Here is a 26,808-nt window from a genome sequence, read left to right on the forward strand (position 1 = left end):
GATCGAAAATTCAATTTTTTTTCTTACGAAAAAAGTGATAAAATGTGTCACATTTAAGTATGTTGCTAGAATTAAATAAATTTTTTAAGAAGATTCGAAATTTCATCGACATATATATAATTTTGATAGGGAGATGCTAGAGTGACTTAGAGGGTGACCAAAAGCGTGACATAATTACGTGAAATTCACTAAAAAACAATTTTTTTCAAAGTTTGAGGAAATTTGGACATTTTTATGGCCACCCTCTAAGTCACTCTATCATTTCCCATTTTGACAATGATTTTCAAGACAAAATAAGTTGTAGAGAAAGAAATATTGTAACATATATATATATATAGAGAGAGAGGAAATCTCATTTTTTAGGACAAGAAAGACTGATTTGGTACGTTAGTCTTGGAACTATAACCTCTGACAATAAATATTGAGAAAAAAAATTTACCTTAAATTTTCGAATAATATATTTATTAACTCAACCACAAGAAACCTTTGGTTTACTATAAATTAAAATGTATTTATAAAAGAACAATAGTGAGAGGAAATAAATAACTTAAAGCATGAGACCACCAAAAAGTACACTTTTAGACTTATTTTGCGTTTCATGTTTTATTCTGGTCTTGTAGTGTTTATTAATTTAAGAGTGGATATACGAGTAACTACTCCCTTTGTTTTTGAACTTTACACTAAAAAATTCTTATTTATATTACATGATATAACATTTGTAAAGAAACTTAAAAAAGAAAACCGGTCGAATTGGGTTTTGCGCAATCTAGTTCCTAGTGGGTCGGGCCAAGCGTAGCCCGCCGGATTCAAAATAGAGGCCCAGTCTGAGATAAAACCTGGGTTGATCTAGGCCGTTTTCCATACTGACAGGGCCGTACAAAACAGGCCGGTGCCAGACTGGTAAGCACCACTAGTATTGCATAGTTCGTGTAAATAATCACATTTGATTTACACAGACATAGTTGAGAGGATAATTCATTCTTTACCTATAACATGAATTGGTCCTCGGATCAAAATTGTGAAGCAAACAGAAAATTATGAATCTTTTCTCAATAATCCTTCACCATTAAAATTTCACCACATAACTTTTTAGGAACTTGTTCAAGTTGTTTCCCTTCTTGCCATGCTTGCCCTACCAAAACTCCTGGTCCAACATGACGAACATAAACCACGACATGATCGTTGAAAGGCCATGAATGTTTTACTACAAAATGAAACAACATAATGACTTCGTTAGTACTCTTTCTTCTGAAAAATAGTGAGACACTCCCACCGTTTAAGACATAATAACTTAACAAGTCACCTTGGTTTGAACAATAAGATCGCGAGTCTGATAGACAACTTACTGTATAAGATTAGTTAAAAACGGAATAGTGTAAGAGAAGAAGCGCAGAACTACTCATATATCTATAGTTACATCAACTTCACTGCAGCTTGACAGGATCCAAAGGAAGCAGTATTAACCAGTGCTCGGGAAAAATCCTAACCGCTTCAATTTAGGGATTCAAATCTAGGACCTTGAAGTACATTCATCTATACGTTAGAGATTAATTTCACGAAGTCCCCCAATACCAAAAAAATCTATATCTTGGCTTAACCTTAGAAACCCGTGGCTAACCTACTGAATGACCTACTTTCACGTCTTTGGTATTTCAAATGTCAACTAGAGCTTGATTATCTGACCAATTACGTTACGAGATATTGTGCAAAATTTAGGCTTGCTACATCCCTTCTAAGAGAATTAAGGTCGTTGACAGATAACTAAATAATAACCGTCAACCACTCTGTTTTCACATAATAAAATGGTAATAAGAATCATAACAGGAAAAGTACCTGGTTTAGGAAAACCTTGTGGATAATCGTGGAGATCCAAAAGTCCATCTCCAAATTCATATGCCAAATCACAAGGTTGTTCTGTTGACATTACTTCTTTATGTTCTCTCACTGTGAAATACAATGTACTGAAGGAATTCGCAATCCCTCCTAGAACTGGTCCACCTGCATGTATGTTAATAATTAAAATGCGTTACTTGATTATAAATTGTTGGTGAAATTGCAACCTGTCAACAAACAGGGCAGATGCAGAGAGTGTATCTTATCTTATTGTCGAATTAAATAGAAGTAGCTTACCTGATGGCTGATGAGACCAAAATTTATTTCTAGTTTCATATTGACGATCCTCATTATATACTTGATATTTATTTTCAAAATATTTTATTCAAAATGAGGAAGAAAAGAAGAGCAAAACAATAGTTGTCCAAAAGACAGCTCCTCGTAAGGAAATTTTTAGATGAACTACAACTTAAATTCCTAACTCGAAGGATGTCAAGACCTCAACAGCTATTGGTACTGTTGTATATTTCTTGTTCATGAATTGCAAGAATAATACTCAAGTGGGACAGTTGAGGGGGTTTGAACTCGAGACCTACCTTGTAGGGCTGGGTGCTACTTCTCTAAGTGTTCTTTTCTTTCTCGACTAGCTAGTGTCTTCGTTCTACGTGTCACATGCAGATACTCTAGCATTCTGTGGCTTGCAACAAATAGCGCATCAAAAAAGAAGAATTGAGAGTTGAAACTATAGAATGGCGACTTAGGCTGTCAATGTAACAATTTTTGGGACAAACGACTTAGGCCGTATAGATAAGTTTTAGTGTTCCGAGATATGTAGAACATTCTTTCAAGCTTTCGAATCCTGCAAGCTGCAAACAAGAAATTCGAGGACGAACTTTCTCAAAGAAGGGGAGAATGATGCAAATCACACAAATGGGCTTCATTGACGTCATCATATTGAGGATCCAGGAGGGGTTTTATCTTGCTTTACATTTGTACATTAAATTTTTAATAAACTATTATATTGCTTCAGGATAATTTTTATACTTAGCTTTTCAAGTTTCCTTGAGGGTTTACCTTTATTATCTTAGTTTTTATATCTTTGCACTATCTAAATTCTTTTTGTTCTTGCTTATCAATCCTTTAGGGTTTATCTTCCTTATCTTAGTTTTTTGAATCTTTGCACTATCTAACTCCTGATTCTTAACTAAATATTCCATACTTGCTACAAGAACAAACCAAGTCCCTTAAAGTTCAGATATGCAACATATCGAACTTGACTTCCCACTGGTATTGATATCTACATAAGTTCCTCCGACCTCAACAGCTATTTCAGTTTACAATGTTCAGTATTTGGAGTTCGCTAACTTTTTTAAATTCCAATATCTATCATGAATCAATTAACTCAGCTACATTGGGATTCTAATCATGTGGTTGCGTTGAATCCTGCCTCCAGTTAGCTGAATTTATAGAAACAACCTATAATGGTGTAACAATGAGATATTATGTGGGGTTCAAACAAAAAAGCTTATAACCCTTTTGGGTTTTACTTTCAAAACTCTAATCGACAAAAAAGCTTATAACCCTTCTGGGTTTTACTTTCAAAACTCTAATCAACTTGGCGGTTTTACAAAACAGAGAAAGGACCCCTTCCTGTGTGGTGCAATGATGTAGGCATCTCGATCTTTAAGGTTTTCCTAGCCCTTTTTAACTTCAATATCCAAATTGTCCAGTGATAGTTGGATCTTCTAATAATCACCGGATAACATAACAGTACAATAAACTAATGTCAATATCAATTCTCTTATTAGATGTTACGATTTACATCATGATAAATACCTGTTATTGATCACCATCGATGTGAACAAACAATACTAAATTTATAGATGTATACGGTTACTTTAAACGTACAATAACTAAGTAAGAGTGACATATTAGTTGCTGGAAAATTGATATATAGTCATGTTAAATTAGTTAATAACTAAGGTAAATCATGTTTATCATTTAGTGATATGTATACATATAATATTTTTATGCAATGAAATGAACATACATGATATTCTTAATGGACTTTATGTAAGTACTTGCACGAGACACTTGATAGTACCGATGCCTGAAAACAATATTGAAAATTCTTCTTGTGTAGGGTTGATAAAGAGACTAAGGTTTATATGGTGTGTTGGCTTATATGAGCATATATGTTATATTTCTGTATTGTGATGAAATACAGTGCATATGAAAAAACTATCTAAAATGTATTAGTGCCTCGTGGTGTATCGAGAACCCTTACAACGTCTATTATGAGATATAGTATTTATGCCCCAGTGGCAGAAAAGTAGTTAAAATGTAGCAGCTGAAAATAGTTCTTGCTAGAAGGTTAAACTAATTAGGATTTGGCTCGACGCAAGGGTCGATGAAGACGCGGGTTCGCTAATGTGTGACAGGCTACCACTTAATTGGATGTTAACCTACGAAACAAATGTTAATAAATAAAGAAGTGTTGGTTGGCTTAACATGATGGTCAATGCAAACACAGATTTGGCACTACGATATTGAACTACCTAATGGACCAAAGACTTGAGTTCTTATTGGATGGATAATTGTAAATCAGTATCAAGTGGTGATTGGCTCGACATGGAGGCCGATGCAAACACAAGTGTGCTGACAAAGTCAAATTACCTAGTGGATGGAAAGTGATAATACCAACTAGAGGTTGGCTCGATTCCTGCTCATTCTTGATGTGCGATGACCGCAGCGTGACATAGTTATGTATTGGTGTGCCGGGGATGAGAAGGCCCCATTGTTTAAGTGATAGGATAAAGTCAATTCAAACACGGATGTCAAATGGGGTCTTTCCAGTGGACCTTGAAATTTAGAGTAACTTGTCGAAATGGAAATGGAAATTGAAATGTATGAACATCTTCAACCTCATAGTTGTGGTTAAGATTGTTGGCTTCTTCACTATGTCACGAATATATATTGTTATTGCCGCTTATGTTCGATGTTGTTGTCCTTTGACTAGCTTACTGAGATCCTAGGTATTTAGAAATCTAATTGTTGGATTTTGACCCAATTTTTTTAGGTGAGAGACCAGGAGGCTTCACCTGCTTGATCTTAGACTGTTAGCTCAGAGCTTTCGTTCGTAGCAGTTCTTTCCAGATTTGTTTATGAGGCTGATGTAATTAGTTACTTTGAAGTTTTGGAACTACTAGAATTATTATTAGTTTGATTTATTAATTCTTTATGAGCTCCATGGTTTACGTTTGCCATGGATTCATAAACATAATAATTAATAGCTAAGGTAATTCGGGACTTGGGGCACTACACATGGTCGACTTTTGCATAAGATACGTAATAAGGTTAGGTTGCAAACGAAGACAAGTTTTGAGAATTCATCCTATTGATATGATACTTAAATGCATTATTTTCTAAAGCAAATTAGATGCATGCCCCTCGTAAAGGGGCAGACGTAAAAAGTGGACCACAAACTCCTTTAAACTCAATAATTATAGACACCAAACAGCATTTAAGAACATCTTTAAATACTTTCTTTGAAATACTCCATATAGATAATGACCAATTAATAAAGATTAACAAATTACCAAATACTTTCTTTGAAATACTCCATATAGATAATGACCAATTAATAAAGATTAACAAATTACCAACAAGTATGCGCCCATAAGTCTGCCCATCTCTGCGAAATATTACCTACAAGAAGTTGACTTTGAAGGTTAAATAATTTACAAAAATGGAGGGAGGGACTAAAGAATGTCGTAGCAGACGACTCTACAAATCAGAGAACAGAGAGCGGACCTTTTTGAAGAAATTCATCCAGGAAATAGGGATAGGTCCTGTGCAATGAATTTGAAATACCCATCATATGACACATTAGATATTCCACAAAGAACAAGTACTAGAGCAGTAAGAAGAAATAACTGGAGAGTTACAACTTTGAACAATTTACAGGAGAAACCATTATCTTTTCTTTCTATTTTTTTTCTTCTTCCAATTTTCCTCTTTTTTTTCTACTTGACTTCTGACAATCTAATAATATCTTCCTCGACCTATAGAAATTTATCCCAATACAGAAGATTCAGAACATAAGTTAACTGGGGATGCTCGGCTTGCATTATGAGGAACAATGATATCCACAGAATTATGGGCTTAGTATTTCATAAATATAAGTACTTGTATAATCCTTATAATGAATCAAAACGACCTTTTTTGAGCTCAACAGTTGATTTATTTCTGGATATTCACAACCTCGGATTTTGATCATAAAATTTGAGATTTAACGGTTGAGTTTAAATGATCTAACCACCATATCAAGATCGGTTACAGCTTCTCCCAAATTCTCTCTCATGATTTGTCTCACACATACAGTTACAACTTATCTAATCGACCTTATGTCTCTCTACTGCTTCACCCACAAACTTCCTTCAACAACCAATATCTAACAATCTCACTTATCTCATGCTGGCCCGCGGTTCTATTCATTAGTTCAAATACAACGCTTTTGACCACTCACATATCTATTCATAAAAAACTAACCACGTATCCGCTCATATTCTCACTTATCTCATGCTTTCAAATTTATGTTACAACCCCAATATTTGTATTTCGTTTGGTTAAAAACCCAAAAATTTGTGTTTTGTTAGTTAAAAACATAATATTCTTTGCAACCTTTTTGCAAACAGTTGCAAACTTGCAACCCTTTTGCAAGTTGTTGCAAACCTCTTGCAAGCATTTGCAAATTACGAAAATACCAAGGGAGCTGAAGATTATAAGAAATTGAGTCATCCTTTTTCCTCAAAATAAAAAATTTGTAGGGAGTTTTACAAAATTTCCTCTAAACCAATCTGAACATTCCAAAACTTATGCTTTAAGTTTTTTTTTTGAAAAGTATGATTTAAGTTAAATTCCACTTTTTAGTTCACAAATGGTTTATGAATTCTCTTGGGCTATGTTTGGTCCGCGGGAAAGGAATGCAATTACCCCAGGAAGAACAATCACGTAATGTGTTTCCTGGGAATTGCAATACCTTAATGTATTGTTTGGTTTGGTCAAGATTAGGATTGATAAGAATAATTTTGTTCGTAGATTACTCCAACGGAAGGGAAATGCAAACCAACTCATTCTTGGGTTGGGGATTCATTCTTGAGGAATAATAACATTCCCCCTTCGGAAATGCGATTCTTGTGCACCAAACACCATTGGGAATGCGTTTCCTAATAATCGCATCCCATTCCTGTGCACCAAACATGGCCTTAAAGAGTGTATAAACAAAAATTAGAAAATTACCTCCACTTGTTCGACAATTCCAAAACTCAAGTGACGTTATGTTTTCTGTGTTAGTTAGAAAGTTAGAAGCACTTTTCTTTGCCAGTTTTGAATCCTCGTATCGCATACCAGCTATTTCCCAAACCCTTGAAGTAAGCCTGCACAAGGAAACTGCACTCAGTTACACTTAGCCAAGTATATGACGAAATACCATGCTTATTTAGTCACTGAAATAACAAGAAAAGAATTTGCTCTAGATGAAAAGGATGTGCAACTAAAAGAGTTTTTGCAAAAAACAACCTTTGATTCAGCAAATGTAGCAGCCGATGTCGCCTTTCCTCTGGAATATCATCAATTTTTTTCCTGTAACAAAATAATAGGTTAGTCAAAAGAAGAAGAAAATACTCCAAACATGTGCACGTCATAACTCATAAGAGATATTATAAGTTTATAAGATAGTTTCAGTTGTTAAATTGCTACTTATAATGTACATATTTTTTCCTTACCTTTCTCCATATTTCTACTATATAGCAAATAAACCTTAAATCGAGTTTATTTTAAAGAATGCACTAATGAGTAATGATAACATCACTTCACGAATCTCACAATTCGTACACTTTTGGCATTTTTCTGGTGGCGAAAGCTAGTGATACTACAAAACTTATGCCCACCATAAAATGAAGACTGCTACTTAATAATTGGCAAGTGGGTAAACATGAAATTTGACTCATCAAAAATTAAAGACCACAAACAACATTTCCTAATATCAAAAAGGGGATTCCTACTAGGACATGCAATAGATTTCAAAAGAATAAATGTGGTAATACAAAGGATGCTGAGTTTCTATGCCCTTAAGCAATGGGACACTTAACAAACACTCTAAAAATCCTAAGTGTCAAGGGTCAAAAGAGATTTTCTTTCCTAAATGTCAATATAGAGACACTCTAATTTTTGTTGGTCTCCAATGGAGATCTCTAAAGTCTCTATACTTCATACACATGCTTCTTAGTTGATCGCTAAAGTCTCTATACTTAATACACATGCCTATAATGGGGATTATCAGCATTTAGTTGATCGCTTGTGGGTCCAATCAATTTACTACTTTGAGTTTCGATGCTTCTTACTCCACTCAAAATGCGATTTCAAGTCTCATATTCGAACAAGAGATGCTCTAACTTAGATGATATCCTTTTTACTAAAAACATCGTCCCAAACTAAGACAGAAGAGGATATTGAGATATAGAAGTTGATTTGGTAGTATTAATGACTACATCCAAACCAAAGATAGAACTGTAAAAGGAGCAGATTCACAACAGAAAAGCCATGACTTCCGGGTAAACTACCAAGTACCAAGAGAAATACACCTAACCTAGAATACCAAGAGTTGTACATGCATTATCAACATTCTTGCATAGTCTTTATAACATATAAATCTAAGTATTGAAAATCTCTTTCCTATAAGTTTTGGGTAATTAACAACCACCATAATCCAGCATAATTTTTTTAGGATAAACGACAGTTAATTAAGAAGTAAGAAACTCACCAAAGATATGCAGCTGGATTGTAAGAACTTCGGTCCAAAGGAATCAGTTCCTTTGGGGGATCAAGAAATGAAACAATATCTTGCTCATCAAAATAAACTTTTTTTCCACCAGATGACAATTCGTATGGTTTCTCATCCCAGGGTGATAAAGTTATTTCTTTGTGTCCTCTAACAGCTCTAATTTCTCCTGACGAAGATGTATTCCTACGAAAATGAAGTTTTCTGTAGCGGAAAAGATTCCTTCTCTGAAAAACCAATATGAAAAACATGAAATATGAAGGAGTTGAAGAACATAGAATACGGATTCTTTTTGTATACTAATGTGCAACAACACATAGTCCAAAGAGTTATCAGAGTATATACTATTAATTGAGTAAACCCTAAATTTCACATCTTTCCAAACTCAAAGGAGCTAGCAAAAAAGTTGCTCGGCTTAAAGCATTTTAAAGAAGACATCTCCATATCATAACCTAAGCATTACCTCGATCGAGATACTCGGAAAATTCATGGTACACAACCTCAGTTTCAAAACCTAATTCCGCCTCCTAGAATCCAAAGAAGGAGCTAATGAGCATTGGTTTATGAGGTTTCAAATGTCCCTAGTTTGGCATGATTTATTTTCCTGATAATTACATATTCCTTTCCAAAAATTTTTCTCTAGATTACATTAGTAAATTTATGTTTGAATAATGAAATCCTTCAACATTTAAATAGAAAATTTAATATACCATGAATCTCAGAGTCATGATCTTTGCAACAAATTACTGAATTTCAACAACCATGGGATTTCAAATTATTCTGCTTGTTTAAACATAAACAAAGAAAAAAAGTAATACTGGAAGAGGAAGTTGGAAATAGAAAAAAGTGAAAGGAAATTACCTGAACATGTAAACTAGACCCTGTATGAAGAGAAAATTGCAAATTTGAACTACTTGAGCAGAAGATATGTGGGGTTAATGTAGAAAGAGTAGCAATTGAAGCAGTGAAGTTAAAGGGTTTAAATGAAGAAGTGAGATATGGGGTTTTGTTAAAAGAGTTTAATTGGGTGATTGTGAAGGGTTTGACTGAATATAAAGTAGGGTTTGGAGAGGAGAAGTTGGTGGTGGCGGCAGCAGTGAGGATAGAGGGGGGAGAGAGTGAGTGGGTTTGAGTTAACATTTGAGGTAGGAGGTTTTAGGGGAGAAAAGAAGGTACAGAGTTTTGATGAGAGAGGAGAAACAGTTGTGCACACAAAAGATAGAAGTGAGATTGTACAGAGGGAGGGAAAGCTGTTCCTGGTTCCACCCCGATCAGGTTTTTTTTGTGTTTTTTTTTTAGAATTAGACTTCCCCTTGTTAAGTTTCGAAAGTGTCTTCTCTTTGTTAAGTTTCGAATAGGACTTCTCCTTGTTAGGGTTTCGAAGAGGACTTCTCCTTCTTAAGTTTTGAATAAGAAATTCTCCTTGTTGAGTTTCAAATTGAGATTCTCCTTGCGTCTGTTGTAGCTTGGTGTATCAGGAGTTCACTGTCCTTTCACAAAGCATATAGGCACAAAACTATGGATTGCAGGCACCTAAAAACATCATAAATGACTTGGTAAGAAAAAGAAAGTTGGACAAATATGTCAGACAAGAATACTGGGTTCAAGCGTCTGAGTATTAAGTAAAGAAGTCCTCTAGAAAATGAGTGGGTCAAGGTTAGCCACCAAAACTCACTTTACTTCTGCAAAGAATAATTCAGGAAATGAGAAACAACCCGAAGAAGATTCGGAGCTCAAGACAGTAGGAACAATCAACACAATCGTTTGAAGACCGGCGTCAGGAGAAAATACCAAAAATGCTCACTGCAGATACGGGAATGAAGCTAGGGGACCACCTCTCATATACACAAAACATGAGGCCGAAACTCCTCGAATTATCTTCACAGATGACGACTTACTCAGAATAATTACCTCGCACAAGCACAACAACCCTCTGGTGAACACTGCGACAATGACAAACTGGAGTGTATATCGAATAATGGTTGTTGATATTGCCTACCGATGTGATGAGCAGAGCTTGTTTCCAACATTTGAGTGTAAGCGCAAGTTATCTAAAATTGTACCACACATACTTAGCAGGGTTCGGTGAGAGTCAAGTACTCATGGCAGAATAATTGCATTGCCTTTGGGATTGGAGAAGGAAGAGCAAACCGAGTAAGTATGGTGGATTTCATCATAGTCGAACAACTCACTACCTACAACGTCATCCTAGGAAGACGTTTCATTCAAGACTCAGGAGTCATCGTCTCTATCTCGCACGTAATGAGCCCAATCAAAGCAGAGCATGAATGCGTGTAAGAATATTATTTAAGTTAAGAGTTTCTCTTGAGTTTTCTTTAAAATAAATAAATAGAAAGGAAATAAAAAAAATGGGGGGGGGGGGGGGGTGAGTAATATATCCATTACAAAAGAAATTGCAACAAGATAAACGGGTTTAAATATTTCGGTCTAAGGAAGTCGAACTCGAAAAACTCAAAATAAGGTTTGATCGGATACGGGTGTAAAACTTCATGGGAAATAGATTCGAAACCAGTGGTCTCCAACTCCTACCAAGAGAAGAACTGCAAAGAGAAAAGAAGTTCTCCAAGGACTTGTCAAGAGAGGAACCAAAGAATGAAAGACCTGAAGCGAATCAATACGCGAGAAGCACAAGGGAGAAGAAAAAGTCAAAAGGACCAAGTAGAACCCCCGAAGAAAAGGAAGGCGTCTGAAACTTCATATCTCATCATCTTGCTAATGCCAACTAGAGGATACAAGCAACATGGTCCCATGTTAGTTCTTCTACCCTCCTTCATTTAACAACTTGGGGAAAAGGTAATTGTGAAAGATTAACCGCATATCAACCATCTCACCACCATCACCTTAGACGACGAAGACCGGTAGGGGTTAGCATGGTTTCCTTGATCACATCCCCATTTAGCATGGCTTCCTTGAATAAAACAGAGAATGAACAACTTCAAAGTCAAATTCGAACAAAGATCTCGTCTTAAGCTTGGAGAACTCAGAAAGTATTAGTAAAATTATTAAATAAAAAAAAGAACGACTTAGAAAATATTGTCCATAAAGAGAAACTAAGAAACAAACAAGCTATTTATAGATTGAAGATGAAGAGCAAAGGTCTTTGTGGAATAATGAGGAATACGTCGAAAACGGGCAAACCCATCAACGTGCAAAAGAAAATCGCAGCGAATCTCTCTTTCTAAGGGATACACTATTAATGTGACAAGAACCATCTAAGGTTTCACATCTATGAAAGCGAGACGCGTGTCTCACGTATGGCAGAGATGGTACCATAGTCTGTTACCCAAAAGAAAACTCAAAAAGCGTGTGATCAAGAGATCATCTTCCTGACGTTAGAAAATAAAAAAGGCTAAAGAGCGAAATTTGTTCTTCAAAAGTTAAGGCATTAAAACCCGACGCGTACGATTGAACACGTTGACAAGCTCTGGAAAGCCCAACGGGTCAACCCGTATCAAGTCAACAGGGAGGTTGAATCCGATAGAGGTGTGTCATTCAAGGCCAGAACTTGGGGGTCGGTACAACAATCCTAGGCGCCTATGCCTTGGCTCAAACACAACCAGGTCTGGCTTGGGATTTAAGATAAGACTCGGAGGGTCCGCGTAAGTGAGGTCGTTACCTAAATCCGGAAACATATGGAGACGGGGTGTGGGGGGGGGGGGGGGGGGGGGTTGAAGCGTGTCTAATGCTTTACCGACTTAATTCTGAAATTTTATCAAAGATCCTAGTCGGTGAGGATCTTAAGTATTTATCAAACCGATGCTCCAAGAGTTTTGATAGGAGGAAACTTCGCATAAATGATCTGCAACATTGGAAACACGATCTATGAAGTATCTTTGAATAAGGTAACTTCTAAATACCAAAGATACAAGATAATCGCAAAAAAGAATCATAGTATCTAAGATTACGAGGTAGTATTCTAATACAATACGGTGGATCACAACCACCTCATCTCATCCACTTATTTACAGTCGGATACAAAGGCATATAAAAGGTAAAGCTACAACTTGAACAAGGTATGAACTCAACAATACAACAACTCCAAAAATTCGGGTTCATCCAATGTTCAATTATTTAACTGCACGGACAATCTGATTGTCTTGAGCGTCAGAGAGGTTCAAGTTCCTTCCAGGTCTCACCCCAAGATCGAGAGGATCAAAGAGAGATTCAACTTAGCAGTCTCAACCCCTTGACTGATTCTAGAAAGATAAATTTTGACATCAGGAAAATTAAATTAAAATGACATTTAAAGTTCATATTTCTATATTGTTCCTGCAAGTTCTAATAGAAGCATAATGTGTCAACTTTGTCGTTATTTTAAACATAATAAAACTATATTCTGAAATAGTTTTATATTCCTGCAACCTCAAGTTTAGCGAGTCAATTAGAGCCTTAGGAAGAATAACCATTTTTAAATGGTCAAAAGCTTTTTTTTTTTTAAACTGATCCATAACAATATAGGGTCTCTTGTAGTTAAGTAGTCCGACTTTAGATCTTCGCATAGATGGCGTCGGGTAAAATTCGGTGTAGCTGCATGATTTTGAGAAGTTTCGTTATTATCCTCTACTATAGTCATTTTTAGATTCTTTTCCTCAAAATGAGATTGAGTTTGAAGTATCTAAGTAATATAGTTCTTTTCCAATAAGTCGACAATTGCAAATTTGCTATTAGTAAGATTTTGACATTTGAAAATTAATAACACAACTTACTAACCTTCATAAAATATTCAAGACAATTCTTCGTCTATACCTTTAAATATCTTTACCCACTTTTAGAGATTGTCATGTCTTGCCTTTGTTAGCGAAATTCCAATATATGGGGGCTGGGGCTCCCAATTCAAATTTGGAAGTCCCTATCATTCCAAGATATATATATATATATATATGTTTGATATTAGAAGTTTCTATATTTTACAGTTTCTAAGTAATTTAAGAGTTTTTATATTTTTTAAATATTGAGTCCTAGTTGGAGTTTAAATTGTTTGGTTGCAGCTTATATATGGTTGAGTTCATAGTAGTTAAGGATATGATATGAATCTTGAAATCATTTAATAAAGTTTTCTATTAGTATTACGTTTATCTTTGGCTGGCCTAAAGAAAGACTTAAGTTGTTATCAGTCGTATTTCATTAGTTAACCTCACAAAGAATATCGAAAGCGGGGTATTTATACTCAATCTCATTTACTACAAGGCCAACAAGTTAATCACTTGCATGGGTGAGGTGTGATACATTTATTTAGCACCTGAATTTTTTTTTGGAAAGTAAGGAACCATTCTATAGACACTGTAGTAGTTATCTAACAAGCACCTCCATTAGTTTGTACATACCCATTTGTGTTAATTTGGTCTGCTACATATTTCACAACACATTGCCTACAAATTCTCCCTTTTTATTTTAGTTGGACTCAATGGGATATGTACCTTTTTCAACTTGGAACCTATTATTGTATCTGAGTAGAGCACAGGCTCATTGCGACCAAAATCATCTTCTGATCATAAATTTACAAAACTAAGAGATGACATTTGCTCTTCAGAGATATGTTATTACCAAAACTACTAGTATTGAAAGAGAAGCTTGAATTCAATACTTCAATCAATACTAATTAGTTTACAAGAGATCTCTTTATATAGAGTTTTAAGAGAACAATTAACAGAATTATGGAATCATTATCTAGAGAGAGAAAGTTAGTTTTAGGATAACTAACAATTAACTAACACTCGACTAATCCATTCTGTTAATAGAAAATACACGAGTGAATAATACGTGTGTGGGAGTGCTCATAGAAAATGATTAATTCCACCTTCATCCTTTAATAACTGATCTTCTTCTTCTAAGGTCTCTTGGTCTATTTGTCTTCGACTTTAGTCCCTGGTTCATCATCACCATCATCTCTCTTACAGCCCCCCTCAAACATATGTTCCAAGGAAGGAAGGAACATAAGTTTGCTTCTGAGAAACTCAAAGGAGGAAAGGAGAAGACCCTTTGTCAATATGTCAGCAAGATTCATATCTGAAGAGACAAACTTAACTTCCAAATGATTCAAATTGACTAGATCACGAACAAAGTGTATATCAATCTCTACATGCTTTGTTATAGCATGGAACACAGGATTAGAAGCCAAATACTTAGCCCCCATATTATCACAGTAGAGAACCATTGGAAAAGAGACAGGAATGGTAAGATCATGCAGCAAGTAAGAGACCCAAAGAAGTTCAGATGTGGCTAAGGACAATGCCCTGTATTCTGCCTCAGTTGATGACCTAGAAACTGTATTCTGCTTCTTAGAAGACCAGGAAATCAAAGAAGAGCCTAAGAAAATACAATACCCACTTGTAGACCTCCTAGAATCTGGACAACTCCCCCAATCTGAATCAGAGTAACTAGACAAAGAGGAAAGATCTCCTGAGGCAATGGTAATGCCAGCTCCAATGCTGCCTTTCAAGTATTTAAGAACTTTCTTGAGTAAAATCAAATGAGTAGAGGTAGGGTTGTGCATAAATTGTGAGAGATAGTTAATTGCATAAGTAACATCTGGTCTGGTGAGAGTTACATACTGTAATCCACCAACAATACTCCTATATGTCAATGGATCACCAAGTAGATCACCATCCAGCTTAGAGACTCTCTTCCCATGAGTCACAGGAACCCCACTAGGCTTACAATTGACCAAATCCACCTTCTGAAGTAGTTCAAGTATATACTTGGTTTGTGTAAGCTGAAGAGAAGTGGAAGAAGGACACCTATGTACCTCAATTCCTAAAAAATAATGGAGAATACCCAACTCCTTCATTGCAAATGTAGTACCCAAATCATGAACTAGGGTCTGAACCAAATATGTACTTGAGCCAGTCAAAATTATGTCATCAACATACAGAAGAAACACCAAAAGATCACCATTTTGACTATAAACAAACATAGAAGAGTCTGAAGAGCTCTTTGTAAAGCCCCATTGAACTAGATAGCTAGCTATTTTGGTAAACCAGGCCCTAGGTGCCTGCTTGAGGCCATACAGAGATTTGTGTAAGTGACACACAAAATCAGGATGATTAGGATCAACAAACCCCTGTGGCTGCTTCATGTATACATTTTCAAACAAGTCCCCATGGAGGAAGGCATTTGAAACATCAAGTTGGAGAATAGACCAAGATCTTGTGACTGCTAAAGTTAACACAATTCTCACTGTTTGTATCTTAATTACAGGGCTAAAGGTCTCTTGATAGTCAATTCCCTCTTGTTGGTTGTAGCCTTGTGCTACTAACCTAGCTTTATATCTCTCAAGTGACCCATCTGACCTATATTTAACCTTGAAAACCCACTTACTACCTAGCACATTCATAGAGGGAAGCCTAGGTACCAAAGACCAAGTCTTGTTTTGGATAAGAGCCTGAAACTCTGCAAACATAGCATCACACCAGTGCTCACTCTTGCTGGCTTCCTTATAAGAGATGGGTTCACGGATAGATTGGGTATGAGCAGCCAGAAAATAAGAATGAAAAGTATGAGGTGATGTCAATAGTGCCACATAATAAGGTATGTGCTTAGGTTTAGCAATACCACTCTTAGACCTAGTCTGCATTGAATGAGTATTAGAAAGAGATGTGGCTGAAGGTAAACTAAATGAGGGAGTGTTCTCTGTGAGCTCAGTATGAGGGGTTGGAATAACTTGATCATGAATAGGATAATTTGTGTGGTGATCACTTAAAGAAGTGTCACAACTGGCTGGTAGAGCAGGCAGAACAATAACTTCATAAGGAGATGTAGACTCACTAGATAAGGGAGTAGGAGACTAAGTCATTTCACTAAAAGGGAAAGAGTACTCATCAAAGATAACATGTCTAGAGACATACTCTTTATTTGAAGTGAGATCCAAGCATTTGAACCCCTTATGGGTAGGACTACATCCTATAAACACACACTTTGTTGATCTTGGACTAAGTTTGTCAATCTTAATGTCTTCAAGATAGGGATAACAAGTGGAACCAAACACTTTAATCATATTATAATCAGGGACCCTATTGAATAATACCTCATAAGGAGTTTTGTAAGAAAGTACCTTACTTGGAGTCCTATTGATGAGGAAAGTAGCTGTGGCATATGCATGATACCAAAAGTACTTGGGCATAGAAGCTTGAAAGAGGATGGTGTTGCCCACAGATGTAATGTGCCTGTTCTTCCTCTCAGCTCTCCCATTCTGTTGGGGAGTGATGAGACATGGAAATGTCCCATCTGAGTCTCTTAATTTAGGCAAGTTAATCTATCTAGAGCAGTTACTCTCACGAACTACTCTCTTTTATGTTCAGGTACCTTTTTACAGAGTTACGCGTGCAAAACGGATAAAGTCGGAATATAGACTAGGGGCATTTTGATCATTTGTTGATTCTGACTTTTTGGTCAGTATTAGTGCTCGGATGGAAAGTAGAGTCCAAGACAAACCCGTAGGCGAAAACAAAAGTCAAATCGGAGTCCGGATGAATAAATTAGAGCGAGTCAAAGTTCGGGTCAAATTTGGTGGACCAATAGTCAAGAAGGACAAGTGGCATGCATCTGGCGAGAAATCGTACGACCCGGAGAAGTCGCGGGCTACCTTCTGTCACGGCCAGAGGTACACGGAGATATTTGCGCGACCCGAAGTAATCTAACGGACGAAATAAAATCAAGTAACGTGGCCGCGGATTAAAGCATGAGCTGCAACTTCGTTCGTCCAGCCGCGAAGCACAGAATCTCTCATTCTTATCAACCAAAACCGAGTACGTGATTCTCTCTCCCTCCATTATCTTCTCTCAAAATTCAAATTCAAGATAACTCGAATTTGTCTTGCCGGGTCTATACACTAGAGAGAGAGGAGATTGAAGGTGATTTTCTGTTCGAATCAAAACAGAATTAGAGAGAGAAAGATTGAAGAATATTGTTGGTTCGGTTTAGAGAGAGAGAGATATTGGAGGAAGAGATCAAACCTGTTTTGGCCGAGATTTGAATTGATCTTTTGGGGGTCTATATAAGAAAGAAGATTACAGAAAGAGAGGGGAGATCGGTTTTAGAGAACAAAAACAGAGGAGAACAGTAGAGAGAGAAAGAGGGAGAACCGAGATCATCACCATCTTCATATTTCGATTTCTTTGTTTTTGTTTTATCTCTTTAATTGTAATTTCTTTATTTGTGAGAGATAGAGAGATTACAGAGAGATAGAGAGTTTTACAGAGAAAGAAAGAGGGAGATATTGTAGAGAGAGAGAGAAACCCGAGAGCTTTAATGGAGGTAATTTTTTATTTCAATTTTATATCTCTTTGATTTTAATTACTTTGTCTTTGTGAGAGAGATAGAGAGAGAGAATTAACAGAAAGATTAAGAAAAGAGAAAGAAACTTAAAGATAAAGAGAGAAATAGGAGGTTGAAGAAGGTGAGAAAATAAATTTCCAGAGAGGAAAATATTTCCGGGAAGACGAGAAAATCGTTTTCCCAGAGGGTGCGTTTGGCAGATTTCCGGGAAAAACAGAAGGAAATCAATTCCTTAAGGGTCTGTTTGGTGGGAAAAGCGCAGAAAAGTAAGTTTCTTTCTTCTTTTTCTTCTATTACTTTAAATATTTATCGTTTTTAGCATGAGTAGCTAAGTCTTTTATATCTAGGGTTTAGATGAAGTTATAATAATTATTCTAACGATAAATTTATTACAGTTTTTACTATTTTAACGATAATATCTTCCGGGTTTTTAGACCGTTCATGGACTGAAAACCTGAGTTATATAAAGAACTATCCAATTAGACCAAAATTAATTTGTCCTTAGAATTGTTAGGAAGACGGATTCGAAAACCCTAGGTTCCCTTTTTCTGAATACCGACTTATTTCTTTGTTTATTTATTTTTTTTTGTTTTATTTTTATTAAACCTCCATCAAACCATTTTTAAATCTCAATAGTTTTAAGGTTAGATTTTAGTTTAACTTAGTCTCTGAGGAACGAACCGGTCTTACCGGACTTATTACTTGACGCCCGTATACTTGCGGGTGGAGACCTTTTAGGGTAACCTTTTAGGCCCTTCAGGGAGTATAGGGACAGGAGCTTCTGAAAATTATCCCACATTTATTTAGATGAGCTTGAAAGTCCCCCTTAACCAATTCCAAAGCTCCATCACTCTGGAATGTCTTGATGGATGCAGAAAGTAGCTTCTCATAGTGCCTTTGAAAGTGTTGAAAACAGCCCAAGCTGTCAAACCTCAATTTCATGGGGTATATCCAAAAGAAGCTACTATAGTCATCCATAAACAATATGTAGTATCTAATACCAGACTTTGTAGGGACTAGAGATGGACCCCAGATGTCACAGTGGATAAGCTTAAGTGGAGTGGAAGAAGAGCTTGTGGATTGATAGAAAGGGAGCCTGTGACTCTTCCCTAGCTGACAGGAAGGACACACATCATAGGCATCTTTAGAGGAAATAGTGATTTGATTACCTCTTTCCAAAATTGATATAACTTCTTTGGAGGGATGGCCAAGTCTGTTGTGCCATGTCCTAGCAGAGGCATTGACACTATAAGCTTGTTCCAAAGGTATATTTGATGAAGTATCACAGAGACTCATAGTAAAATCAATACTATATAGGTTATTCACCATAGGACCATCAGCTAGGACCTCCTTAGACCAGAGGTCTCTAATTAAAAACCCCCAAGGTAAGAACTCAACACTACAAAAATTCTCTTTAGTAAATTTAGAAATAGAGAGAAGGTTCTTATGGATGGCTGGGACATGAAGTACCTTTTTAAGCTCAAATGCCTGAGACCCAGTCATCACAGTAGCTTTCCCAGTATTTCTAATATCAAGACACTTTCCATCTCCTATCATAACTCCATTGTCTCCTTTATATGGAGAGCTATGAATAAGAATACCCTTGGTGTGTGTCATGTGGCTAGTGGCTCCTGTGTCTGCTATCCATTTCTCATCTTTCTTAGTGGATGGAATCTGTTCAGGAGAAGAGGATAGTGGTTGGAGATCACTCATAAGTGCTCCAAAATGAGCCTGCTCCTCTTCTTCTTCTAGTTGTTCTATGTATTCATCTCCTTCTTCATCATCTTCTTCAATTTCTTGTAAGTGAAGATTAGCAAAGTTTCTTGGTTGATTTCTTTGAACAGGAGTTGACTCTGAGAAGTCCTTGAATCTCATTCGACATTGCCTAGCTGTGTGGCCCCATTTATAGCAAATGCCACAAGGTATAGTTGTATAGTCAAAGAAATTATTCCTGACAGAAGGAGAATTAACCTTGGGTGGAAGCTTGGACCCAAACTCAAGAGCTTGAGTCTGTGAAATTGGTTTGTTACCTCTGAAAGGAAAGGGTCGAGACACACCTCTAGAAGGATATCTTTTAACAAAATAAGACTCATTATCATCAATTGGTTCTTGTTCTTTAAGCCAATGTTCATGGTGAAGAAGTCTACTTCTTAATTCAGCAAATGTTAAAGAACCTTCCCTATTTTGGATTGTAATAACAAATTGGGAATACTCCCTTCCTAGACCTTGAAGAGCAATTCGTGAGAGTTCAGAGTCAGAGACTCTATCATTTAGAGCCACAAGTGAATCAGCAATGGTTTTGATATTGCTAAGATAAACAAAAATTGAAGAAGAACCTTTCTTGATAGATTGAAGACTATGTCTCAAAGAGGACTTCTTTGCTTCAAATTCTTGAAGGAAAATTAACTCAAGATAGACCCAAATGTCTCTTGATGTTTTTAAGCCTAAAATATCTGATGCTATTGACTGAGAAATGGTAGCTTTAATAAAAGATTTGACAAAGCTATCATTTTTCCGCCATTGAAGATAGGCTGGATTTACAGAATCTCTACCCTCAAGAACAATTAACTAGGGAGGTTCTTCAATTGTACCATCAATATAAGAAATTAGGTCATTTCCAATGAGGGCATTCTCAATTTGGTCCTTCCAGACCAGAAAATTTGAATCATCTAAACGAGTAGAAATCAAACTTGTAATATTCGCATTATGAGTAAACTGACCTGAATTAAGGTTTTCATTTGTAGCCATTTCCAGGAATAGATTGAGTCCCTGATTCTTTGATACAGAAGAAACAACTCTTTTCCAATTCGAAGCTGAAGATTCAGCTTGAAGATTTTACAAAGAATAGCAGAAACCTCTGATCGATTTAAAACTATCTTGTTCGTTGAAATTGTCCCAATTGCGCTTTCCCGGATCTGATGATCGAAAAAAAATCGCTTAGGGCTCCGATACCATGAAAGAGAAGCTTGAATTCAATACTTCAATCAATACTAAGAGATCTCTTTATATAGAGTTTTAAGAGAACAATTAACAGAATTATAGAATCATTATCTAGAGAGAGAAAGTTAGTTTTAGGATAACTAACAATTAACTAACACTCGACTAATCCATTCTGTTAATAGAAAATACACGAGTGAATAATACGTGTGTGGGAGTGCTCATAGAAACTGATTAATTCCACCTTCATCCTTTAATAACTGATCTTCTTCTTCTAAGGTCTCTTGGTCTATTTGTCTTCGACTTTAGTCCCTGGTTCATCATCACCATCATCTCTCTTACAAGTATAATTACTAAAAGAAAAAGATGTAATGGTCCTCTTTAAATATTTATGTTGGATGTGGTTGACCACTTGGAGGAGGGCTCATTCATTTAGCCACTTTTTAGCTTTGAATGAAAACGCCCAAAATGTGTGTTTTGGATTATTGAAGTTTTCACCTAGCTAGCAAGCATTCTCTCTCCCTCTCTATTAAATGCATGATATTGACTTGACTCATGTGGGTGGTTCACTCATTGTGTAGTCACTTAGTTTCATCCTGTTCAAGGTTGGTTGAGGTTTCTATAGATAATGTACACATCATAACATAGAGTTTTATGCATGTGCACAAAATTATAGAGGCAAATGTTATTTTCTATTCAAAATCATTCATGATAAATAGATCAATGATGAGAGTTCAAATATGGATATTCACACAAAGTTATAAATGTATATGTTTGGCTAAGTAATTACCACCAATCTTCTTCAACAAAAAAAAAAATTACCACCAATCTTCAAAACATATTTTGGTTGAGTAATTCAAGTATTGCCAAGTTTGAATGTAAATTCTAAAACTATGGTTGTACTTGAATATGTATATGAAAAGATTGCTCTCCCATTGCACATGTGTTGTTTCACAAGAAGATGTAAAAAGATGCTTTAAGATGGTCCTACTTGTATGAGAAACAAAATTTAGACCTCTCTCTCTCTCTCTCTCCATATATATATATATATATATATATATATATATATGGAGAGAGAGAGAAATAGTTACTTTGGGATGCCTACATCTACATGTATGAGAGAAGCATTTGACTAGTTCTCTCATGTCACCCTCAAGATACGATTTAAGAGGGTCTACATAATTTTGGACAAGTAATCTCTACTCTCTCTCTCTCTTTCATGTGATCATAACTAACAAGAAAGAAGTAGGTGTACCCAAAACCTAAAGTTTCACACTCCTTTTACTGCCTGCCGACACTATACAAAAACAAGTAAATAACAAATGAGAGAGGAAGAAAAGAAAAGGGTCCATCCATTTAAGAACAAATATCACTAGATTAATGAAAAATATACAGATAACTGTTACAAATCCTTTTTCTCAAGTATAATCATGATTTGAAAACATTAAATCTAAGAAACCAAATAAAACAACTTCTCAATCATGCAAGCTTTTAGATTATTGAATACAAACATTTGCTTGAATCATAAATACCAAACCACACTACCCAAGCAAGATGACTGTTATGCTTCTCCTAACTATAATAACAACAACATCATTAATCATTGCAGAAAACTGATCTATGTAACAGATGCACAAAAAAATGTAATCAAATATGGCCAATAGTACTTCCAATAAGTTTAAAAGAAGAAGAAAACTTATTATTTTGATCAGGGGTTTACCCATCATTCGCGCTTATCATGAAAGATGGATCGTAACTCTTCAACTGAACTTTTCTGCTGAAATACAGATCGAACGAGGTGTAATAGATTTCATGTCTCTTTCTTATATACCTTTTATATAGGCTTTTTATTCTACCCAATGTTTCTTCGATTTAACTCATTTGTTCGCCAATTAAATCAAGACCCACAAGAAGAAATGACACGCCTTGAAAGAGTAAGAAGTAGAAATGAACACCTTGAGCTGCTAAAAGGCTTCGGACGGCAGCAGTGAGGAGAAGGAAAGCTAAGGCAAGCTCCTTTCTATAGATTTTGTTAACTTTCTTGGGTGGTGATGGAGTAGGAGAAGCTTCTTGTTGTTCAATCAATTTGTTGAGTTCAGAGAGCTCACTCTCAGAGGCTCCTCTATATATTTGTGGATCTGTCAAGGTTTTCGATTCTCTCTCTGATGCTGCAATTAGGTCCGATTCCGAAGATCGTCCTGCTTTTTTGGTCACCACCCACTCATAAGAACTTCCTAACTGAAATAACCCGGAAACCATGGCATTGAATTTGGTAACAGACATGGTGTTTTCGAAGAGAAGGTAAGGGACGATAAAGGGGAAGGATTTCGGTGCTGGGAGAATATTGAGAAATGACATGAAAACAGGGATATAACAGATGACCCAAATAGGTAATTCGGCTTCTGGCACGAACATGGTTAAAGGTAGAATTATGCAAAACAATGTGAACGAATAGAATGGAAGAATCAATTTCCTCAATAGAAAGAATAATAGTATTAAATTTGCTTTCTTCCATGTCGACAACTGCAATAAACAATGAATATTCCGTTTTCAGTTAAGAGTCTAATTATAAATCCTAATTCAACGATAAACAGAAAAGCGAAAAAGTTCCATCATATTTTCAACAATTACGGCACTATAGGACCTTTAGAAAAATTGTAACTAATAAGCTACATAAAGCAAAAGTAAAGCAAAAGAAAAGAAGGTTTGAGAAATATATCGGAAGATTAAAAAGAATATACCTTTGAAGTTATAATAGATGGAAGACACAATCTAAAAAGCTGCATCGGACCAGAATGCCATCGATGTTGCTGTTTCTTGTAAGCTTCATAAGATTCCGGAACTTCACAAAGTACCTGAAAACCGAACTTAGAGAGCTAAGTTCAAGAGGAAATATGGGTTTTTATTGAAAAAAAGGGAAGTTATTGATTACCTGAACATCATTAAGAAAGATGAATTTCCAACCATGAAGATGGGCACGAATAGCGATATCCATATCCTCGACTGTCGTCCTCTCAAGCCATCCTCCAGATTCCTCGAGAGCTTTGATTCTCCAAACACCAGCAGTTCCATTGAAACCGAAGAAGTTTAAGAAGACTCCATTGACTTGTTGCTCCACTTCAAAGTGGAAGCAAAGATTAATATTTTGAAGGCGAGTTAACAAATTCTCGTCCTTGTTAACAAAAGCCCATCGAGCCTGAACCAACCCGAGTTCGGGATTGTCCTGAAAAAAAATTTAAAAAATTCTTTGATTAAGTAAACCCCGAAAACATACTAAATTACATACTTCATAAGTTCTTACAAAAATTTTACCTTGAAATGAGGAACTGTTTTCTTTAGAAAGTCGGAGTTTGGTTGAAAATCTGCGTCGAAGATTGCGACAAACTCGTATGCCTTGACATAATCACAGCCCATGGCAGACTTGAGATTCCCAGCTTTATAACCAGTTCTAATCAATCGATGTCGGTAAATAATATTGATACCCCGTTGACTCCACTTATAGACCTCGGATTTGATTAAGTTCTGAATGCTTTCATCATCAGAGTCGTCTAAAACTTGAATTAGTAAACGATCTTTCGGCCAATCAATTTGGCAAACCGCAGAGATAGATTGCTCGTATACCTGAAGAAAGTTCAATTATTTGTCCACACCGACATATAAAGTCTATTCAATCCAAAAAGGAAAAAGATCCAATGAAACCGACATGACTGTCTTTAGAACTTCAGACTAATGACCACTAATATGAACATAAAACCATCAAATAATTTATTTTTTTAAAATAGAACATAAGAAACAAAATAATCAGATCTGAAAAAAATAAGAAAAACCAGTGTATAAAATATTTAAGGAAAACTTGAAGATATTATAGTTGGTTACCTCTTTTTCGTTACACATCGGAATCTGAATAAGAACCATGGGGTATTCATAACCACTTCCCTCCAAATCTTCTAACTTGAATGCATCTCCGTTAATGCTCGGCTTAATTTTTTTATACTTGATCCAGAAGCAACCAATACACAAGATTAGTCGGTCCACGGACTGAATTATAAAGAGAACTACACAAAAGTTAGAGAGAGCTTGAATTGTAGGAGCAATATAATCCGCTCGGAATGATAACCAAGTAATGAAGATCATATGAAGCAATCCTTGGATCTCAGAAGTCTGTGGAATATGTAAATTAGGGTTCTCAAAATAATGCCAACCATTCAAGTGCGCAACCACTTCGAAAATTAGAATTGCCAATGAAATCAATAAGAAACCTCGAATGAATTTGAATAACAACCTTCCCTTACTTGATTTCTCACTCTCCATGGCTATTCCTTGCCCAAATATCAATCTTTTTTTTATTGCTCCAAGTAAAGTCCAAAGAACAGTGGCGAGCCAAGTAAGACATCCAACTGCTCGATTCGCCTTTAGAAGCAAAACCCACGTTAATTGCTTCGCATTCTTCCCTCGATCCTTATCAACTGGTCGAAATGCTGAATCTGGACCATTAATTTCTAGAATGGAGTAATTAGGGTTCTCCATGGTTACAACAACAGGAGTGCCTCGCCTTGTGTCCTTCGCCCACCAATCAGAAGAAAACAAGCTAGGAGCCATTTCTTCTATGTTTCTGTGATGGATTTGATCTAAATTAAAGAAACAGAACCATAAACTTCAAAATGCACAAGAAATCTTAACAAGACATATAGTGGATTTGATACAAACTGAAGAAACAGAGCCCAAAACCTCAAAATGCAGAAGAAATCTTCACAGGCTTTATGATGAACTTAATTCACACTTAACAAACAGAACCCCAAAAAACTGAAACCCACACAAAATTTGGGTAACCCAGATCTCAAAATCAAGAAAACTTCACAACCATCAAGTATGAAGACAAGAAACTTTAGAAACAACCCCTCTTAATCAAAATTTAAGAACCCATTTGAACTTTTTCACAGTTAAAATCACATGTAACAAGAGAACCCCAAAATAAAGAAGTGAGAGAGAAATGTTTTTTAGTAGTTTCAACTCACTCAACTTGGAAAACCACCATGAAGAGAGAAGGTATCTGAAGTTGTACAGGTCTAAAGAATATTGATATTTCTCAACAAGCAACTATTCATCTTTAACCTTCCAACAAAATTACTATCTAAGAATATTTTCTAGAATAGATTCTGTTTAAAAAAAATGATACAAGAAAATAACTATAGATCACAAAAACAGGAAGCCTAACTGTCACACAAAGTCAGTAGAATAGAACACTCTAATCCTTTAAAACAAAACCCAGTTTAGGGTTTTGGGTGGTTTTGGTTGTAGAAGATGGAATTGAAATGACAGAGAAATTTGGATCAAAAGATTAAAGTAAACTAAAAAAATAATATTAAAAATGGGTGAAAGGAATAGTTACAGACATTGAAGATCCCAACTGGTTTGGATCATACCTAAAATAAATTTCAGCTCATTTGGCAAAGCTTCTTATCCACCATTTTACATTTCTATAGTTTCTCTAAATATAGTTTGGATTCTTGAAAAGGGTAGCTCCTAATCTTATTACTATTGCAGTAAAAAGAAATTGATACTGTTGTAAGAAAATTAATAAAGAGCAAAAGTAAGTGGGGAAATTTCTATATTTTCTCTCTCTATCCACTCTTTAATTTGGAGCAAAGAAAAGAATAATATATATTATTTGTTTTAAATATATTTACAGAACAGAAAGAGGAAAAGGTGAGTAAATTATAGCTTTTTAATTAGTCTGAGTATTTAGCTTTAGGTTTGTTTTTTTTCCTTTTTTCTTTATTTATTTTACAGGAATATTTGCAATCTTTGTGGTTTATTATATGGGAAAAGGTACACCCCCTTTGGGTAGCGGTAGGACATCCCTCTTAAGTCCATGAGATCTTGAGATCGAGTCTCGATAGAAG

The 26,808-nt window shown here is 35.8% G+C and overlaps 2 protein-coding genes across 7 annotated transcripts; both read right to left on the reverse strand.

Annotated features, from left to right (window-relative positions):
- Positions 1-962: 962 nt before the first annotated feature.
- LOC147556577 (WD repeat protein) lies at positions 963-10,114 on the reverse strand. 3 transcript variants are annotated; one of them, XR_015233467.1, is made up of 10 exons: positions 9,536-10,114; positions 8,657-8,901; positions 7,414-7,476; positions 7,135-7,271; positions 5,647-5,684; positions 5,440-5,541; positions 3,415-5,375; positions 2,430-3,366; positions 1,834-1,998; positions 963-1,204 (listed from the first exon to the last, which is right to left on the reverse strand). XR_015233467.1 is itself a non-coding variant. In XM_086657470.1 (8 exons), exons 1-8 carry the CDS (start codon positions 9,812-9,814, stop codon positions 1,050-1,052), a joined length of 1,128 nt encoding a protein of 375 aa, XP_086513596.1. In that variant the 5' UTR covers positions 9,815-10,114; the 3' UTR covers positions 963-1,049. The 3 variants fall into 3 exon arrangements, 1 of the variants encoding a protein (XP_086513596.1); XR_015233466.1 differs by having other exon boundaries at positions 2,430-5,375; XM_086657470.1 differs by lacking the exons at positions 2,430-3,366; positions 3,415-5,375 and having other exon boundaries at positions 5,496-5,541.
- A 12,146-nt stretch (positions 10,115-22,260) lies between these two features.
- LOC147556578 (putative xyloglucan glycosyltransferase 5) lies at positions 22,261-26,371 on the reverse strand. Of its 4 annotated transcripts, none has more exons than XM_086657473.1 (6): positions 26,329-26,371; positions 24,782-25,517; positions 24,218-24,526; positions 23,838-24,128; positions 23,647-23,760; positions 22,261-23,428 (listed from the first exon to the last, which is right to left on the reverse strand). In XM_086657473.1, the coding sequence occupies exons 2-6, from the start codon at positions 25,502-25,504 to the stop codon at positions 22,778-22,780; spliced, it is 2,088 nt and encodes a 695-aa protein (XP_086513599.1). In that variant the 5' UTR covers positions 25,505-25,517; positions 26,329-26,371; the 3' UTR covers positions 22,261-22,777. The 4 variants fall into 4 exon arrangements, with proteins under 4 accessions (XP_086513599.1, XP_086513598.1, XP_086513600.1 ...); XM_086657472.1 differs by having other exon boundaries at positions 24,782-25,533; XM_086657474.1 differs by having other exon boundaries at positions 26,299-26,371.
- Positions 26,372-26,808: the final 437 nt, after the last annotated feature.

Source organism: Eschscholzia californica, unplaced genomic scaffold, assembly GCF_041429995.1.
Source record: "Eschscholzia californica isolate CP2 unplaced genomic scaffold, dmEscCali1.0.p SCAF_2, whole genome shotgun sequence".
In the NCBI taxonomy this organism is placed as follows: domain Eukaryota; kingdom Viridiplantae; phylum Streptophyta; class Magnoliopsida; order Ranunculales; family Papaveraceae; genus Eschscholzia; species Eschscholzia californica.

Coding starts and splice junctions, on each gene's coding strand:
- LOC147556577 (XM_086657470.1), bottom strand. CDS start 9,814: ATGTTAACTCAAACCCACTCACTCTCTCCCCCCTCTATCCTCACTGCT. Junction 7,477..8,656: donor AATCCAGCTGCATATCTTTG/GTGAGTTTCTTA, acceptor ATTTTGTTACAG/GAAAAAAATTGATGATATTC. Junction 5,685..7,134: donor GAATTGTCGAACAAGTGGAG/GTAATTTTCTAA, acceptor TTCATTGCACAG/GACCTATCCCTATTTCCTGG.
- LOC147556578 (XM_086657471.1), bottom strand. CDS start 26,326: ATGATCCAAACCAGTTGGGATCTTCAAT. Junction 25,534..26,298: donor AACCAGTTGGGATCTTCAAT/GTCTGTAACTAT, acceptor TCTTTAATTTAG/ATCAAATCCATCACAGAAAC. Junction 24,527..24,781: donor CGATGTGTAACGAAAAAGAG/GTAACCAACTAT, acceptor AACTTTCTTCAG/GTATACGAGCAATCTATCTC.